The sequence below is a fragment of the Megascapheus bottae genome, chromosome 23 (assembly GCF_031878675.1).
Source record: "Megascapheus bottae isolate mThoBot1 chromosome 23, mThoBot2.hap1, whole genome shotgun sequence".
Classification (NCBI taxonomy): Eukaryota; Metazoa; Chordata; class Mammalia; order Rodentia; family Geomyidae; genus Megascapheus; species Megascapheus bottae.
The window spans coordinates 2456939-2475611 of NC_143531.1; the positions used below are offsets into that span (position 1 = coordinate 2456939).

An 18673-nucleotide genomic window follows, 5' to 3' on the forward strand; every position below is an offset into this window, starting at 1 on the left:
GTAGATTTTAGCACTACAACTAAAGATCCCGTGTTAGGGAAAATGTTGATTACTCATAGCGCTTGGCAAATGGCCTTATTTTGGCATCTTGTGTGGAATAGCTTTGGGAAAGTAAACGTCTGGGTGAGAAACTGTGACCTACAAGGTGACCGCGTCTCACGACTCATCTAAGTTTACAATTCCACAGGTGATCTTTAAACTCTAGATTTTTTTTTTTCAGTTTGTATGTGTGCCAGTACTGGAGCTTGAACTCAAGACTTCATAGTTCTTAAGTCATGTGTCCAGCTAAATACTTTTTTTTCCTCAAAATTATTAATATAAAGGTGACATACGGAGGGGAGACAGTTACATAAGTCAGGTAATGAGTACATTTCTTTTTGGACAATGTCACCCCTTTCCTCTCTCTCCTCGACTTTCATTCTAGTCCCCACCTACTAAATACTTGATGTGTTATGAGTCATATCTAGCAAGCCGTTTCTACACTTTCCTGAAGTCCTAGCAGAGATGAGAAAGTGGATCTTAAAGTTTCAATAGCCAAAAAGAAGTCAGGAAAGTCTCAAAGCATTATCAAAATCAGAAAGTTGTAGATGCATTAGAGAATATGGCACAGGTATAAAAATCTTTGACACCACTCATGGTGTTCAGAAAGGGAGTCTTGGCTCATATGTGATTCACAACATGCTCGTTACTCAAGACGATGGCTCCTATTCCACTGATTTAGAAAAATAACCAAAATGACACCCATATTTAGATGCAGAGGGTTTGCATTTTTCTACTGTATTTTTTTATTGTAAGGGAATGTATAGAGGGGTTACAGTTACATTTGTCAGGTAGTGGGTACATTACTTCTCAGACATTGATTCTCCTTCTCATGTTTTCATCCCCACTCCTCTTCCCCCACCCCTCCCAATATTCTTGTTTTCCCCTCTTCCTTTTCCTATTTCAAATAAACAAATAAACGTATATACAACATACCAGGTAAAAAAAGTCAGATACTGTAACATAGGTTGCAACATAGGTTGTTGCCAAAGGGCAACAAAAGAGAAGAGACATAACATAGTACATTAAGAACAACAATCGCACAAGATAAAGCTCTTGTTTCCATATCCTGGAGATCCTTTCATTTAATCTCATCCTATATGGCCTCATGTTCCTAACCTAGGTTTTAGGCTATTGTAATCCTCTGCTAGGAGAGTCCTAGGTGTGTACTAATGATTACAAATGAGGGAAACCATGGAGCCTATGTTCCTTTGGGTTTGGCTTACTTCACTTAATATGATCTTTTCCAAGTCTTTCCATTTCCTTACAAATGGGGTAATGGGGCTGGGATGTATCTCAGTGGCAAGGCGCTTACCTAGCAAGTGCAATGTCCTAGATTTGATTCCCAGTACCAAAAAAGAAAAGACCAAAAAAAAAAAATACAAATAGGGTGATGTCATTCTTTCTGATGGGAGTGTAGAATTCTATTGTGTATAAATACCACATCTTCTTATCCAGTCATCTACTGAGGGGCGTCTAGGTTGGTTCCACATCTTTTGCTATGGTAAATAGTGCTGCAATGAACATCGTTGTGTTAGTCACTTTAGTATGTCCTTGTTTCTGGATGATTGGGTAAATGCCAAGTGGAATTGCTGGGTCATAGGGGAGCTCTCTATGTTTAGTCTTTTGAGGAACTGCCATATTGCTTTCCATAGTGGTTTACACTCCTATCAACAGTGTAGTAGTGTTCTTTCCTGGCCACATCCCCACCTGCATCTGTTATTAGTAGATTTCTTGATAATGGCCATTCTAACTAGAGTGAGGTGGACTCTCAAAGTTGTTTTGATTTGTTTTTATGGCCAGAGATGTCGAGCATTTCTTCATGTGTCTTTACGTCATTCTTATTTCTTCTTCAGAGAAGTGTCTCTTTAAGTCTTTAGCCCACCTTTTAATGGGATGGTTGTTTCTTTGAAGATTTGTTTTGGAGAGATTCAATTTTTTTGGCTGTAAATATATTTTAGATAGGAGGCTTTTGTCTGTTGTATGGCTAGTGAAGATCTTCTCCCACTCTGTGGGCTTTCTAGTTAACTTTGTCCTTTATTTAGCTCTGTCCTTTGCCATATAGAAGCTCTGCAGTTTAATGCAGTCCCATTTGTCCAAACTTTCATTTGTTGTGTTGCTGGGTCTTTATTAAGAAAGTCTCAACCTGTGCCAAGGAGACTTAGGGTGTCTGCTATTCCTTCTTGTAAAGTTTTCAGTGTAGCAGGTGGTTTGCATTTTATGATCCAAATGTATTTTCTCTCGTATAATTTCACTCAGCTTTACTGTGCTGAGAAGTTCCTGAAAAAGTTGCAGGTTCTTCTAGATAATTTGAGAAAGAGTAAGCAAACAAACTAGAGTCCAGAACTTTGGTTTCAAATGAGACAAGTAGAACACAAACTATTTCTGGAAGTAGAAATGATCGACTTGGGGTGGAGTTGGGAGGTCAAGTTCCAGTGGAATGAATGCTCTTTCCTCCAAACGCAATGCACTGACCTGGAAGTGGTTACATGGAGAGGTGTGGCCATTTTCTGCGTATATATTCTTCTTCAATAAATAGTTCATCAACCTAAAAATTAAAAAAAAATCACTCATAGATATAATTAGATTCTGAAAGAAAATTATTTTACCACATCGAGTCCAGTGGTCTAGAAGCCTGTCTGGGCCCCTTCCTCAGTTCTGCCTAAGGGTGTATGTGGTAGATTTGAGGATACGTTCTTCCTTTTAGCACCCCCATAACAAGTCAACCTTGCAATTAACCTCAGCTCTAACTCTCTCTGGGCATTTCCCCTCCTGCTTCATGAAATAGCAATTCTTGTAGAGGTCGTGTTCAAACAAGCACTTCCCGGAGGTACCTGAGCAGTGATTATATAACTTGTTAAGTCCCTGTTCTTTTTTCAGGCATAGCTGAACCTATGCCAGAATAATTAATTACCAACTCTTTCTCACTGACCCAAAGAAAATGTGGTAAATAATAACAGATTGGAAGTATATTTGTCAAACAAACAAAGACAACAAACCACGCTCTCCAAGGATAGCAGGCCCCCTGGGTGACACACATGTGATGACAAATGCCTGCCACACACCTGGGCTGAAGGCAGAGGAAAGCAGAAAATGACCTTGGAGAAATGCAAGAAAATAAATCACCAGGCTAAGAACTGTTCCATTTGCACCACTGAATCTGTGTGTGTGTGGTGAGGGGAGGGAGGCACTTGAACTCAGGTCCTAGGCACTGCCCCTAAACAAATCTAGTGCTCTACCACCTGGGTCACTTCTTAATTTGTTGCTGCTGTTGCTAATGTTGTTGGAGATAACAGTCTCATGGACTTTCCTGCTCAGGCTGGTGTAGAGCTGGAATCCTCAGGTCTCAGTTCCTGAGTAGCTAGGATTACAGGAGCGAGCCACCAGCTCCTGGCTTGACCCACTGACTTGGATCACAAGAAGAAAGAGGTCATATTAAAAAGCTGTTGTGTTTTAGATTACCCAGGAACCCAGGCACATACCCACATGTTCAAAGGCCTACTACTAGAAAAGCAATCAAATAGGCAAAGGAGCTAGACTTCCCAGAAACATAGATAAGATGACAAGGGAACACAGGAGGAAATGCAAATCAAAACAACGCTGAGATTCCATCTCACCCCAGTTAGATCCACTAACACTGTGAATTTGAACGACTAATATTGGTAGGGATATAGGGAAAGAGAAATCCTATTGCACTTTGGTGGTGATATAAACTAGCTCAATCACTCTGGATAGCAGTTTGGGGTTCTTCAAAAAGCTCAACATAGGGCCGGGAATTTGGCCTAGTGGTAGAGTGCTTACCTAGCATGCACGAAGACCCAGGTTCAATTCCTCGGTACCACATACACAAAACAACAACAACAACAACAACAACAACAACAACAACAACAGTATAAAACAAGCCAGAAGTGGAGCTGTGGCTCAAGTGGTAGAGCTCTAGTCTTGAGAAAAGTCAAAGGACAGTGCTCAGGCCCTGAGCTCAAGCCCAGGACTGGAAAAAAAAACAAAAAAAAAAAAACTCAATGAAATTCTTCCCAATAACCCAGCTCAGTTCACCACCAAGCCAGGATACCATGAAGATACTTGCACATCCATTTTATTCTTTGCTGCACTATTCACAATAGCCAACTTATAGAAATAGCCCAGATGCCCTACTATAGATGAGTGGATCCAAACCTGGTCCCTATACTCAAAGGAATGTTACACAGCCTTTAGAATAATATGTCATTTGCTGGGAAATGGCTGGACCTAGAACAAATCATATTGAGGTAAGCCAAGCTCAGAGAGACAAATGATGGTGCATGTTTTCTCTTCTATGTGGAAGCCAGATTTTAAAAAGCAAAACCATCGGGAGGGATGACTTTATGCCTCCCTTCCTCTCCTTCCCTTTTGTGTCCTGTGTGTGTGTGTGTGTCCAGTACTGGGGCACTTAATGACTGTATTTTTGCTTGGCTTTTTCACTCAAGGCTGACCACTTGAGCCACAGCTCTTTCTTTGCTGGTAAATTAGAAATAAGAGTCTCATGGGCTTTTCTGACCAGGCTGGCTTTGAACCTTCATCCTCAATTCTCAGCCTCCTCAGTAGCTAGGGTTACAGGCATGAGCACTGGCACCTTTCTGTCTTGTTTTCATGGAATTCAGATTGTATGGGGCAAATCCATGTTTCTACGAGGTGGCTTTCTGGGTTTCCAATGAGCATGGAGGCAGAAGCTGAAGGATGGTCAGTAAACAATACTCATAGCACTGGAAGAACTCGAGAAGGAGAGAAAGGCAGGTATGGGACGCTGGCCCTGGCTCATGGGAAGGGATTTGCCATTGAAGGTATTGCCATGAGGACTGGCTTGACCTGAAGGATGTTTTGAGCAGATCAAGAATTAGCTACCAGCACTGGGCTTTTCACAATCTTAAGAAACAGATGTGAGCAGTTTTGTGTTTCAGAGGAAGAAATTTTGCATTGAGAGGCAGGGTGACTTCCTGGGGAATCTACTAATTGGGAAGAGAAGATCTAGGCCTCAAGGCTGGAGGGTCTGTGATGACCTAGCACTGACTGCTAGAAGCAATGACTTGACCTTGAGTGTGTAGAACGAGGCCAGCGGGCCTTCCGGTTCCTGTGGGAGTTTGGTCTCTCTTCCTTGCATCACTGCTCTCTGTACATTTGTCTACTTGCTGTGACTAGTGCCAGGCCAAGGATAGCCACAGAGATCTCAGCCAGTGCCAGTGGCTCAGGCCTGTTATCTTAGCTATTCAGGAAGCTGAGACCTGAGGATGGAAATTTAGTTAGCCCAAGTAAGCAAGTCGATGAGACTCTTATCTCTAATTAACCACCAAAAAGTTGAAAGTGGCAATGTGACTCAAGTGGCAGAGCATTAGCCTTGAGCAAAAAATCTCAGAGACAACTGCCAAGCTCTGAGTTCAAGACCCATGATAAAAAGTCAAGTTGAGAGGGTGAGTTCCTGAGTTCAAGCTCCAATATCCACATGCAAAAACAAAAACATAACTGATATGTTTGTATGACATACAAACCGTTAGCCTAATTTTGATTAAGTTCTAAAGACTAAGTCCCAGAGAATGTAATTAGAGATTCCCTCCTTGAACAATTGTTTGTTAAACTTGTCATTTAAAATATGATGTAAACATAAGCCATATAATTAATGATTGTTGTTCTGAAGGTACTATGTTATCTCTCATCTCTTTTGCTGTCCCTTGGTTATCTCATATTGTTACACTATCTCACTTTGTTACCTGATATATTGGATATATTTGTATTTGGTTATCTGAAATTGGATAGGGAATGGGGGAAAACAAGATGAGGGGTGGGGGAAAGGGGAAGGAAAATGGGGACCAAGACATGTGAAAGGGTATCAATGTGTGGGAATTAAGGCACCATTTATCTGGCAAATATCATGTAACCCTTCTATTAATTACAATAAAAATATATTAAAAAAAAACAAAAACATTTCTGTTGGGGTACCCACCAAAAGACAGCAATCAGTGACTCACATCCATCTGATTTGCCAGATGAGTCAAGGAACGTGGTAGTCTTTCCCCTCTAGTTCCTGAATAAAAGTGTGGCCACATTCTCCACAGGGATTTGGTGTGGTTTGCTAACAGCAGCCCAACTTTGGCAGACCCAGGAACTAGTAGCTGGGAATTCACTAGTGTGTGCCCCTGGTCAGTTCACAAGATGAACTGGAGGTTCTGAGAGTGGAGCCCCCATTTCCTGCCTTCTCATTTTAGGAAGGACACAATTGATTTCTAGTTTGTGTGTGTGGATGTGTGTACTGGTCCTGGGTCTTGAACTCAAGACCTGAGTACTGTCCCTTAGCTTTTTTGCTCAAGTCTGGTGCTCTACCACATTGAGCCCAGCTCCACTTCCAGCTTTTTGGTGGTTCATTGGAGCTGAGAGTCTCATGGATTTTCCTGCCCAGACTGGCTTTGAACCTTGATCCTCAGATCTCAGCCTCTTGAGTAGTTAGGATTACAGGCGTGAGCTACAGGTGCCTGGCATCATCGCTAGTTCTTAAATGAGTAAGTTAGGCTCTATACAACCAGCCTGATACACCCCCTTTGTTAATGGGAAGTAAAATGTGGTGACAAACAGGAGCTGGTAGCTTCTGGGTCCCTGTCTGGTCATGCTGCTGGGTTCTCATCCCAATGGTAAAGAACCAGAGAAAGTCTGAGTACCTTCTGCCATGCCTGGCTCTCCAGGAACTCTGGACATGGAGATTTTGGAGTCTCAGAAAGTGGCTCATGTCCCCTCATGCCACTTTTCTGGAAACCACTGGCTACTGTTTGTATCCCGAGAAGCTTGCCTAAAAATTTTGCAGAGGGCATTTTTCAACCCTAGGAAACTCAGAAAGCTGGAAATGGAATGGGAAAGAAGGCAGCAAATAGCCACATCAATACGAAGCAGTGCAAACCTCTGCATCAAAATCAAATGGTAGCAATTAAGGGGGCAGAGGGGAGAATGGCTTGTACAGCTGAGGAATTTGAAATGTACAATTTGCTGGGCTGGTAGAGTAACCCCATTCATGCACGGGGGAAAAGCATTTTTGACATTAAAGGATTTATTTGTTGGCTAATCTGCTTCAAACTCCTCAGGCCTTGTTACTAAAAAAAAAAAAAATCAGGGGCAGTGGAGAAGGAGAAGACTAAAAAGGAGGGCTAGGAAGCATGGGAAAATATTATTTCATTGCTGGCTGGGCTAGTTTAATTGAATATACAGTGAGGGCTTCTCAATTGCTGTAGGACCCACTCAGTGGTATAATATAGCTAAGTGAGATTGTCAGTTACTATTTTTTTTTCAAGTCTTCGGCTTGAACTCAGGACTTGGGCACAGTCCCTGAGCTTATTTGCTCAAGGTTAGTGCTCTATCACTTTGACGCACAGCTCCACTTCCAGTTTTCTGGTGGTTAATTGGGGCTAAGAGTCTCATGGACTTTCCTGCCCCAGCTAGCTTTGAATCATGATCTTCCGACCTCAGCCTCCTGAGTAGCTAGGATTTCAGGAGTGAGCCACCAGCACCCGGGTTTATTGCTATCTTTTGTTTTCTTTTGTTATAAAGTTATTATGATCTTTATCAATGCATGAACAAGAACTTTTTTTCTATTATGTCAGAATGAGGATTCAAAATATTTGTGCAAGGGACAGATGACTGAAGAATTTATCTAACGTTGTAACTTGCCAGGCTAGAATCATGGGGTGCAGTGAACCAGCACTAGTTATTTTCAGATGGAGCCGTGTTCTGCACTTTGCAAACCCCCTCTTCACAAAGGCAAACAAATATTTGCTTTACTGTTGCTTTTTTTTTTTTTTAATTCCTGGATGAATTGCAGCGAGCAATAGCCAACACAATCTCTTCATCTCTCTTCTCAAAGACTATAACCTTCTTTTGGCAAAGCACTCATTTTGCTTTGTTCCCCTGCACCTTGACAATGCCCAGAAAACATAATCCTTTGCTTACAATGGAATCTTAGCTTTCCATTACTCGGTAGCCTAAGCATTTGTATGAAAAGACAGTTAAGCTTTTTTTTTTTTTTTTTCAGTGAGACACTTCCTTCCTTACCTTCCTCACAGAAAGTTCTGCTTTATTTTTAGTAATATCCCGGCTCCTGGTATTGTATTTGTGTACTTAATCTCTTCACAATAATACTAGGTCTCCGGGGGCTTCGATTCCCCTCTCCAAGGAAAAGGCCTTTTATAAACATCAATTCATTCCTCACCACCCGTGTCAGATGGGTTAAGTATTAGGAGAGGATCCTCATGTTGTGATTTGGGCCAAAATTCCTTCATCTTCTTCCCCAGTATAAGCATATGGATGGAATTCGTCCTTAGTACTGGGATTCTTAAGTCTATACTCAAGGAGTGAACCAGAAATCAAAGCAACAAAAAGGTAGGATGTGAGTTGTAGAAAAGGAACCAAACAGAAAAAATGTGAACTGGGATAGACAGGGGGCTGGAGGACCCAGGGGGCAGGGTGGACACAAAGCCCCCTCCTTCTTCCTGACAAACACAGAAGCAGCAGAGGAAATCAAGAAGCCGCCATCTTCCTTTGACTCTCAGCTGATGTCTGTGTTAACTGGCTCTTCAACTTCCCTGCAGAATCTCTTCTGAGAAGACAGCTGCTGGCGGTTCATGCCTGTAATCCTGGCTACTGAGGAGGCTGAGATCTGAGGCTTGTGGTTCAAAGCCTGCCCAAGCAGAAGTTCATGAGTCTTATCTCCAATTAATTAGCAAAGAACAGGAAGTGGAGCTGTGACTCAAGTGGTAGAGTGCTGGCCTTGAGTGAAAATGCCAAGTGAAAGTGTGATGCTCTGACTTCAAGCCCCAGTGCTAACACATTTTTTTTTAATTCTTACTGAGTATTTAAAAGGACGTGGGAAAGTTGTGGTGAATACAAAAATTTCTAATAAAAACATGCAAACATGCAGGGTTGGAGGCGTGGCTCAGTTGGTAGAAGTGCAAGCCAATGAGCCAAAGCAGCACGTACTGAGTTCTAGTCCTGGTAGTGGACATAAAGAAAAGGAAATATGCAAAGAGCAAAGGTAATTATATTTTTAAGTTGGTATAGAAGACTTTCCTTCTCTTACAATGGAAGTTGGAGTTTAGGCTCTCATATATTCATCTAAAATAAAATTCAGGAAAACTAGGCACGCGATCTGAATTTGACATAAAATGTAAGAATGTGATCAACAAGCAATTCCCTGTGCTCCAGTGTTCTGACCACCGGTTTCAGTCCAGACATTTACAAAGCACTCATTCTTCTCCTTCCAAAGCCACTTCATCATTATACTCACCTGAGATCTGAGTGCTCTCTCTCTCTCTCTCTGGGACTAAACTTAGGGGTCACATTCTTGCTCAGTTTTGTTTTCAGCTGGCATTCTACCACTTGAGCAATGCCTCCAGTCCAGTATTTTGCTTATGAATTAGAAGTGGAATCACAAAGACCTTTTCTTCTCCACTTGGTTTCCTTAAACTACAATCCTCCAAGTCTCAGCCTCCTGAGTAGATGGAGGATTAGAGATGCGAACCACTGGCTCCTGGCTTTAGACTCCAGATCCAAACTCTAGAGTCTCACATGTCAGGCCAGGCCACTAGCACACACCAAATAAAGGGACCAGGGTAGAGACAGATTTATTACATGACACAGGATACACAAGAGAAGACAGCATGTTAGCATGTGTGTGTGTGTGTGTGTGTGTGTGTGTGTGTGTGTGTGTGTGTGTGTGTGTGTGTGTGTGTTGGTCCTGGGATTGAACTCAGTGCCTGGGTGCTGTTTCTGAGTGTTTCTGCTCAAGGCTGGCACTCTACCACTTATACTACAGCTCCACTTTTGGCTTTTTGGGGGTTCACTGTAGAGAAGAGCCTGGGCTATCTTTGAACTATGACCCCCAAAGCTCAGCCTCCTGAGTTGCTTGGACTAGAAGCATGCACCACAGGCACCCGCTGGTCCAGCTTACGGCATTGAATGTACTGATCTTTACTAAATGTGGCATTGCTTCTTGGAAATTCCTTTGTTCTCAACACACAAAGCATGATGGAGACCTAGCCGAAGACCATCCAGAACTTACAGAGGTCTTCCTTTAGGATGGAACAACGGTGCTGCTGAGAAGAGAGCAGAATTAAAAGTCACTAAGGCATTTTACTGTTTTTCTCAAGATGGGAAGACTCAATTTTGGGGCAAAAGTAGTTGGTTAAAAAGAAAAAAAGAAACTCAACCTTAATGTAAATTTTAGTTATTAAAAAAATAAAAGCAAGCTAGAAACCAATGGTTCACACCTGTAGTTCTAACAATTTAGGAGCCTGCAATCTGAAGTTCAAGATTCAAAGCCAGCCCAGGCAGGGAAGTCCATGAGACGCTCATCTCCAAGTTCAAGCCTCAGGACTGACACCAAGTAGATAAGCCAAAATGTCCTCCAATGAAGATACTTAGGATATCTGAATGAAATGGTTGGCAAATGGTGAGATCTACTATGACCTGTGCGCTGAATCTTAACGAGGGCCATGAAAGCCGGCAGGTGGTGGGCTCTCTGATACATAGCGGCAGGGAAGAGGAACGTGCTGATGCAAGAGAAATTACTGTCTTCATTATTGTACTTGTTTTCTATTACTAAAAATTTTTCTTTTTTAAGGACCACTGTCTGGCTTTTGATGGATTTCAGTAGGATTGTGGTAAGGGCTCTTTCCAGTCTCAGGGTATTCTTAGAAGTCTGTGTTTTTGATGTGCAATATTGGAAGATATTATAATTTTGAGTTTTATTGCAGTGAGTTATAAAGAGCATTCTGTATCATTTCTGCTTTTGGAAATCCATCCTGATTGCATGTGTGCAGACACTTATCATTCATCGGTGTCATGGAAATATGCTATACCTTGAAATAATTTATCAGGCTGGGAAGGGAGTATTTTCTAGAGCAGTATAGTATGCCACTGTATGGATATACCACACGTTTACAAGCCTGAAGTGAACTGAAGCTTTGAGCTTTTTGAAGTCATAGTAAGGCTTCAAAAAGAAAACCTTACATAATGTTGCTTTGTACCTATGAGAGTATTTCTGTAGAATAATTTAAAATGAAATTTCTGGGTCAAAGGGTAGGTACATGGAGATATTTTTGTTTGTTGTCGTTGGCCCTGGTGCTTGAACTCAGGGCCTGGGGGCTGTTACTGAGCTTTTTAACTCAAGGCTAGTGCTCTACTACCTTGAGCCCCACTGTCACTTTTGGTTTTCTGGTGGTTTATTGGAGATCAAAGTCTCATGGGACTTTAGTGTCTGGGCTGGTTTTGAAAGTCGATCCTCAGATCTCAGCCTCCTGAGTAGCTAGGATTATAGGTATGAGCCACCAGCACTTGGCTTAGCTTTCTTATTTATATTCACAAACTTCAAGATTGCTTGTGGGTAGGTTAAGTGGTGCTTCAACTGTTGTTGCATTATGTTTGAATCAAGATTTAATTGCTTTTGTGTATTGTTCATAGTTTAATGTGCGTGGAATCAGGATGTAGTGTTAATGTAGAACTGAATAGCAATATTATATTGTTTTGCATTCCCCCCCAAAGGTGTTTTCAAATAGTGAGTTTGACCACTGAAATCAAGTGCATGAGATATTTATATTCTGTATGTTCATAAACAGACTATACTTTGAACTTCCTGGATTCTTTTTATGTTGGTCTAAAATGTGTTCCACCTAAGAGCTTTTGAAAAATTGTAAACTGTTATATCTGTTCTACAATCTGAAAGCTACTTTCCCTGATTTCTTTCTTCTCCACCTCTGGGTTGTGATCTATGTAGGATATGACATTATTTTCCTAGGAAAAGAAATGACTAATTCCTAAAAGCAGAACTTGGATACTTTCTAATGACGTACTAAGACATTTAAAGTGCTGTAGCACACTCACTTTGGCTTAATTTTAAAATTTTTATAAAAGTAAGCAGAGAGGGGTCACAATTAAGGTCCATAAGTCAGGTAAAGAGTACATTTCTTTTTAGACGGTGTCACATGCCCATCCCAAAGTTGTATAGCTCATTTCCAACACGATGTCTCCCTTTGGCTACATTTGCTACAGCACATTGTGTTCTGGAAACTTCTGGAGTACACTTAATAAAGACACGAGGCACAAAGCCTACCATGCATACCATTAATACAAAGAAAGCCCAAGGAGGAAGGCACATCAATTTGGAATTTCTCAGTAAAATTGTAATATTTGGAAACTTGTGTTGATTCAACCCATCTGTAATTTCAAAGCAGCCTCTGGTGTGCGCTCATATTTAAAGGACTCAAAGAAACATGTCAAAATAAGCCAAGGTTCTAATAACTTCATCTTTAGGAATTTAAGTAACAGAAGGCAGAAAAAATAATTTCCATTTTTATAAGCCACTCCTCTGGAGGCATCTCCGGAGTCAGATACATTTAGCAGTTACTCAAGATCAGTTCTCTATTCTTTTAAAAAATAATTACAGCTGGGCACTGGTGGCTCATGCCTGTAATCCCACTCAGGAAGCTGAGATGTGAGGATGGCAGTTCAAAGCGAGACCAGGTAAGTTCATGAGACTCTTATCTGCAACTAACCGCCAAAAAGCTGGAAATGAAGCTGTGGCTCAAAGTAGTAGAGCAATAGCCTTGAGCAGAAAAGCTCAGAGACAGTAGTCAGGCCCTGAGTTCAAGCCCCAGAACTGACAATAAACAAATAAAAATGCAAGCCTGTATATTACTTTTTGTGTGTATGTGCTAGCCTGAGGCTTGAGCTCAGGGCCTGGGCTCTATCCTAGGTTCTGGCTTTTTGGTGGTTATCTGGAAAAGAGCCTGCTTCGTTGGCTTTTTTTTTTTTTTTTTTTTTTTGGCTAGTCCTGGGGCTTGAACTCAGGGTCTGGGCACTGTCCTTGGACACTTTTTGCTCAAGGTTAGTGCTCTGCCACTTGAGCCACAGCACCACTTTTGGCTTTTTCTTGTTTATGTGGTACTGACAAATTGAGCCCAAGGTTTTGTGCATGCTAGGCGAACACTACCACTAAGCTACCCTCCCAGTCCAAGCAGTCTAGCTTTTTGGGGGGCCAGTGCTGGAGCTTGAATTCAGGGCCTGAACACTACACTTGGGCACTTTTTGCTCAAGGCTAGTGCTGTGCCACTTGAGCCATGGCACCACCTCCAGTTTTTCCTATGTACTTGGCACCAAGGAATCAAACCCAGGGCTTGAGACTTCACAGTATTTGGCATTTCTTACTTCCATTCCACTTTCCTCAAAATGTAGAATCTTTTCCATACTGTACACTTTAGCGAAGGTAGGCAGGCCTCCCCACCTCGGTAGAAGAGGAAGCCTGGACCAACTGCAGTATGACGGTAAGGATGACTTGGGCCCGGTGGATGGGAGCCCTAACACATGCGCCTTCATGGATATGGCCAGGTGCCTGACCCCTTAGCCTTCAAATGAACAGGAGCCATTTTGCTACTCATGCTTCGAGGCAAAGGAACCAATCACAAGACTCAGCAATGCATGGCCACTACTGGACCAATTGGATTAGGAGTCTGCCCTCTAGGGATCGGGGACAAGAGTCTTCATAGGACCCCACCCACCCCTTGAACAAGGAGTCCAACTTGCTGTTTCCTTTAAATACTTTCCCGCCCTTTAATTGGTGGCAAAAACAATTCTGTACCCTAGAGGGCATCTTTTAAGTATTCTTCTATGTTCCTTTCGTGCCTCCTTACTTCCAGTTCAACCCTTGCACATGTTTCTAATCGCCTTAGTATTCTGTTTCTAGGACCACTGTCACACATCTATTAAGCCCATTTTCCTCTTGAGGGGTAACAGTGTTTCTTATCCCCTTCCCTGCTCTTCAACAGTACCGCTATCCTTGCTGGTTTTCAAAGTGGTTGATCCAGTCTATGTTCCTGTGGCAGACTTCTAGGTCTCCTGTGTGGCGTTCTTAGGACTACAACCATCTCTTGTAAGCAGGGTGGTGCCAGCCTTGGACTCTTCTGCTGAGTGACGATGTGTTTCTCTAATTGCTGCTCAAGTCAAAGTCCTGTCTTGCTTGGATCTATGTTGTCGTGTTCATTTCTAGAGCTTAAGTTCTATTAGGTATTAGTAAATGAAGATTGTGTTAAAAATACATTTCTGGTCATCATAGGATCAGACTGCTGAGGTATGAGAATGACACCACTGTAAGTCTATTGTTTTAATTAGGATTTCTTGCCTGTCTATCTGGGAATTTTCAATAATCTGTAGCGAGCAAGTTTAAGTGGTTATTCTTTTCATTGACAGCTTTTAATTTAGAAACCTGGTAATCATTTCCTGAAAGTTTTCTGTTCAATGGAGAGTTACAGTGTCCAGACATCCTGGGGACACAAACAATAAGCACAAACACAGGTGTAGACCCAACTCAACTTAGTATAGATAGGTTCAGTCTCTTGGTTTTTTTGGGTTGGTCACGGGATTTGAACTCAAGGCCTGGATGCTGTCCCTAAATTCTTTTGCTCAAGGCTAACATTCTACCACTTTGAGCCATAGAGACACTTTCTGGTGGCTCATTATAGATAAGAATCTCATGGATTTTCCTGTCCAGGTTGGCTTTGAACCACAATCTCAGATCTCAGCCTCCTGAGTAGCTAGGATTACAGGTGTGAACCACTAGTACCTGGCTTTTGTTTTTAATTAGGTTTATTTTTGAACTAAAAAGTTTACTGGAGGGCGGGGAGTTTGGCCTAGTGGTTAAAGTGCTTGCCTAGCATGCATGAAGACCCAGGTTCGATTCCTTGGTACCACATACATAGAAAGTGGTGCTGAGGCTCAAGTGGTAGAGCTCTAGCCTTGAGAAAGTCCAAGGACAGTGCTCAGGCCCTGAGCTCAATCCCAGGACTGGCAAAAAAAAAAAAAAAAAAAAAGTTTACTGGAAACTTGAAAATAGATACAAGGAATAACATGAATATAGTTAATATTTTAGGGGAAAAATGAGTATTTTGTTGTAGGCTTAAATCTGCCTTATATTTACAAAGTCAATAAACCTTCCCATGTATCATAGAAAACAACTCTTGGTACTTTATTTTTCTTTTGGCCACAGATTTAAGTGTGAATGAAACTGAAAAGAAAACAAGTTTATGCAACCATAAATCTGACAGTGCACTGGGCAACTTCACTGACTTGGATTTTGTGTGATGAAATTACCCATGTAGTAGAGCACTGAAATGAGCTTGATAGCAGGGAGACCCTCCAAATGGATGAAAGAACAAACAGAAAAAAAAAAAAAGTTTACTTTTCCAAAGGCAGCACACACTTCCAGACAACACTGGTTTTCTACTCAAGCTGGACAAATTGTATTCACATGATTCAAAGTTTCTACAACTGAAGATCTTCAGCTCCAGTGGAAGTATTTCAAGCATTTTACCTGTTAAAGATTTTCTAAAACACTCTCAAGTCAAAAACTCTATGAATTAACTCTAGAAAGGGGGTTTAGTGTGCTTCCCGGAGTGCAGCCCACTCTTCTCGATAATGTTCATAGAACTGTATCAAGGATTCGGAGATTCTTGGTGTCACCGTTCTCAAGGCCTGAGTGAAATGTGTCTTCATAATGCACTCGATTTTCAAGTCTTCTTTCAGAGCCAGAAGAGCTGCCTGTTTGCAGACAGCAATAATCTGGGGAGGAAAAAAAGTAACTGAAAGGAGGGAGAAGACAGACAGTCCCTTGCAGAGCTGTTATAATGCAAATCCTCAGGCACAGTGGACCTTCTACACCATGAATTTCTCGATGGGAGTTACTGCACTCAAGGTTTGAACTTTGGGCCTAATGCATGCTAGGCAAGAAAATGTTTCCAAAAGGATAAGCAGTTATAGAAAGAGCTTTGTTCTGCACTTCATTCCACTTCAACATCCCAAGTACTCAATACTCACTGCAGCTAAAAAGGTGTGGAAGAAGTGGCACTTTCTCTAGCTAAAGGTGGAACAGTATATGCCCCACATTCGGTAACACAGGATGGCAAAGTGGAAGTTCTGCACAGATGTGCATATGTGCGTGTGTACACAAGTGTGTGTATGTGGTGAAGGGAGGAGGCAGGGGCTGCCCAGCAGAACACCTTGCCCTAGCACAGGATTTCCACACTGCTCATAGGTCCTGGGCGTATCACACAGGAGTGTCTAGCTCACCTTGAGGAGTCACATTAGGATGGAAAAGGGGATGCTGTTCACTCAGGGAGGAGGTAAATGGATGGATGCAGAGGGGGTGAGGAGAGAGCAAGTGGTAGAAAATAGAAGGGAAGGTTGAAGAATATTGAACCGTGTCTTTAAGCTGTCTGGACTTCAGACAGTAGAGGCAGGCTCAGGCCAATGTCATTGTGAAACCCCATTACCACGGTAATAAAGAAAAGCGATACTGTGACTTTTCAGGGCAACAGTGAAAACAGTGATTACTATTGCCTGGGCCCTTCAACTGGTAAGTAAAGGCAGCTGAGAGGAATGCCAGTGTCCAGCCATTCAGTATGGCTTCTCTTAGTTAACACCCTTGTTCTGCTTAGGCCAGGCTAATGGCTGTCAAAGCAGTACATAGCTTTTTAGGGGGGATTTAGCAGTTATGTTTAAGGAGCTTAAAAAAAAAAAAAGGCATCCTGATAGCTCTTCAGTTTATAGAGAGTCACTGCTCATTCTGACCTGAAGGTGACTATACTGGCTATACATGTTAATTTTTTTTCTTGAGTAAATTTTTTTATTAGAGTTTATTAACATTAATTTTTACATCATATTTCAAATGACTTGTTTAACAAACGAGTATTTAAGAAGGGAATCTCTATATACAATCACTGGCACTTAGTTTTTAGAACATAATCAAAATTAGGCTAAGGGTTTGTATATCACAGATACATATTAATTTATGTAATAAAACATAATGTCTATACTCATAGGTTTTTATGTCTATGTAATTATGTTTATATTTCCAATACCATGTCCATAGCATTGGGTATGCAAATATTGAGTCCTCGCTCTTGTACTGTTTGGATCTTGACTCAGGGCCTGAGCACTGTCCTTGGACTTACTCAAGGCTAGATTTCTACCACTTGGGACTCAGCGCCACTTCCAGCTTTTTTCTATGTATGTTGTACTGAGGAATCAAACCCAGGTCTTCATGCATGTTAGGCAAGCACTCTACCACTAGGCCAAACTCCTGGCCTTATTTTTTTTTTTAAAGTACTTGAACTCAGGGCCTAGGCTCTGTTAAGGCACCCTTTTCTGACTAGTTTATCAGAGACAAGAATCACACAAACTGCCCAGACTGGTTTCAAACTGTGGCCCTCATGTCTCAGCCTCCTGAGTAGCAAAGATTAGAGGTGGGAGGCAGCAGGGAGGGTCCAGTGCTTTTGTTGTTGTTGCTTTTTAAAGAGGTTACTGACAAAACTTCTAGGGATTAGTAAAACCACTTCATCCCATGTTCTGGTGCAAAAGAAGTTCTTTTGAAACCACAACGAGATTCTCAGTGAGTACAGTCAAAGTCCAGGAAACCAGCTGGGTAAGGAGATGCAGCAATGGCTAAAGGTTAGAAGGTCTGCAGAATCAACTCCTTGCCAGGGATGGCTCACCTCTCCCCTAATAGTACTGGGGGCCCTGAGGTATTCACCTACAGTCTTCTTCAGGAGGAGGAAGGCAGAGGAGTGGAAGCCCCAAGACCATTTGCTGGCTGAGACTTTCCTCAGAGCATGCAGAGCCCAGCCTGGGAGCACCTTCCATGGATGCTAAGCATAAATGAGCACACTAACTCATGTGCTGTAGGACTGGTGTGTCCCACAGCAATCTCCCGAACAGGTACATGTTTCTCTCCTATGCTCAAATTTAATCTCCAAGGCAACTGTGTTAGGAGGTGAGGTCTTTGGGGTGTAAAGGATATCATGTGAGCACTCATACTTCTGGAGGGCTTAGTGTCCACCTTGGAGGGGTCTGGGGAGCTGTCTGCCTTGTTGACCACATGAGGAAGCAGCTAGAAGGTGCCCTCTATGAAGAACAGGCTCCCAAGATGCCTCAAATCTGTAAGCTCCATGCTCTTGAACGTGCCCGGCTCTATAACTCTCTATAACTCTGTATAACCCAGCTGAATTTGTTATAAATTAAGGCCGTTTCCCCCTCCTCCCACAGAACTCCCCCCTTCTGTTTTTGCATTATTATCTATAAATGTTTCATTCCTGATGGTCAGCATACATTGTGGGAGATGCTAACCATAGCAAAAAACTTGAGTAAGGTAAAATATGTCTATTATTGTAACTCTCTTGCCTATTCCACATCCTTTCACATTTTGCTATAGTTCAATTTCATGAATAGAGAAAACTGGATCAAAGGGCAGCAGTGACAGCCAGAGCCAGAACATCTGATTTGTGTTCTGGGCATGTGAATAGTGGCCAATATACACTTGTTGAGCTGAACTGAATAATGCTTTAACAACAAACAAGCTTCCAAAAAGTGCATGCTATGTCTCTTTCCCATATAAGGTAAGTATCCTGTTAAGAATCCTTTTAGTTGTGTCAGACGATCTAGACAGTGTCGAGTGTATGTTTTTAGAATGAAGACAAATAGCAGAATCATTTAATACTGTGAGATATGTTTAACTCAAGCACCACTTTCAGTCTGGGGCACTGCTTTTGAGTTCGGTTCTGCAGAAATAACATAAATTAGA

General features: G+C 41.9%; 1 protein-coding gene across 1 annotated transcript in view; it reads right to left on the reverse strand.

The window, feature by feature from the left end:
• Nucleotides 1–15282: 15282 nt before the first annotated feature.
• Nucleotides 15283–18673, reverse strand: part of LOC150047204 (ATPase family gene 2 protein homolog A-like) — a 106341-nt gene continuing 102950 nt past the window's right edge. Inside the window, exon 16 of the mRNA XM_090356615.1 lies at nucleotides 15283–15657. Within this exon, the coding sequence (XP_090212741.1) occupies nucleotides 15475–15657 (183 nt within the window). The 3' untranslated portion in view covers nucleotides 15283–15474. The remainder of the gene's footprint in view (nucleotides 15658–18673) is intronic.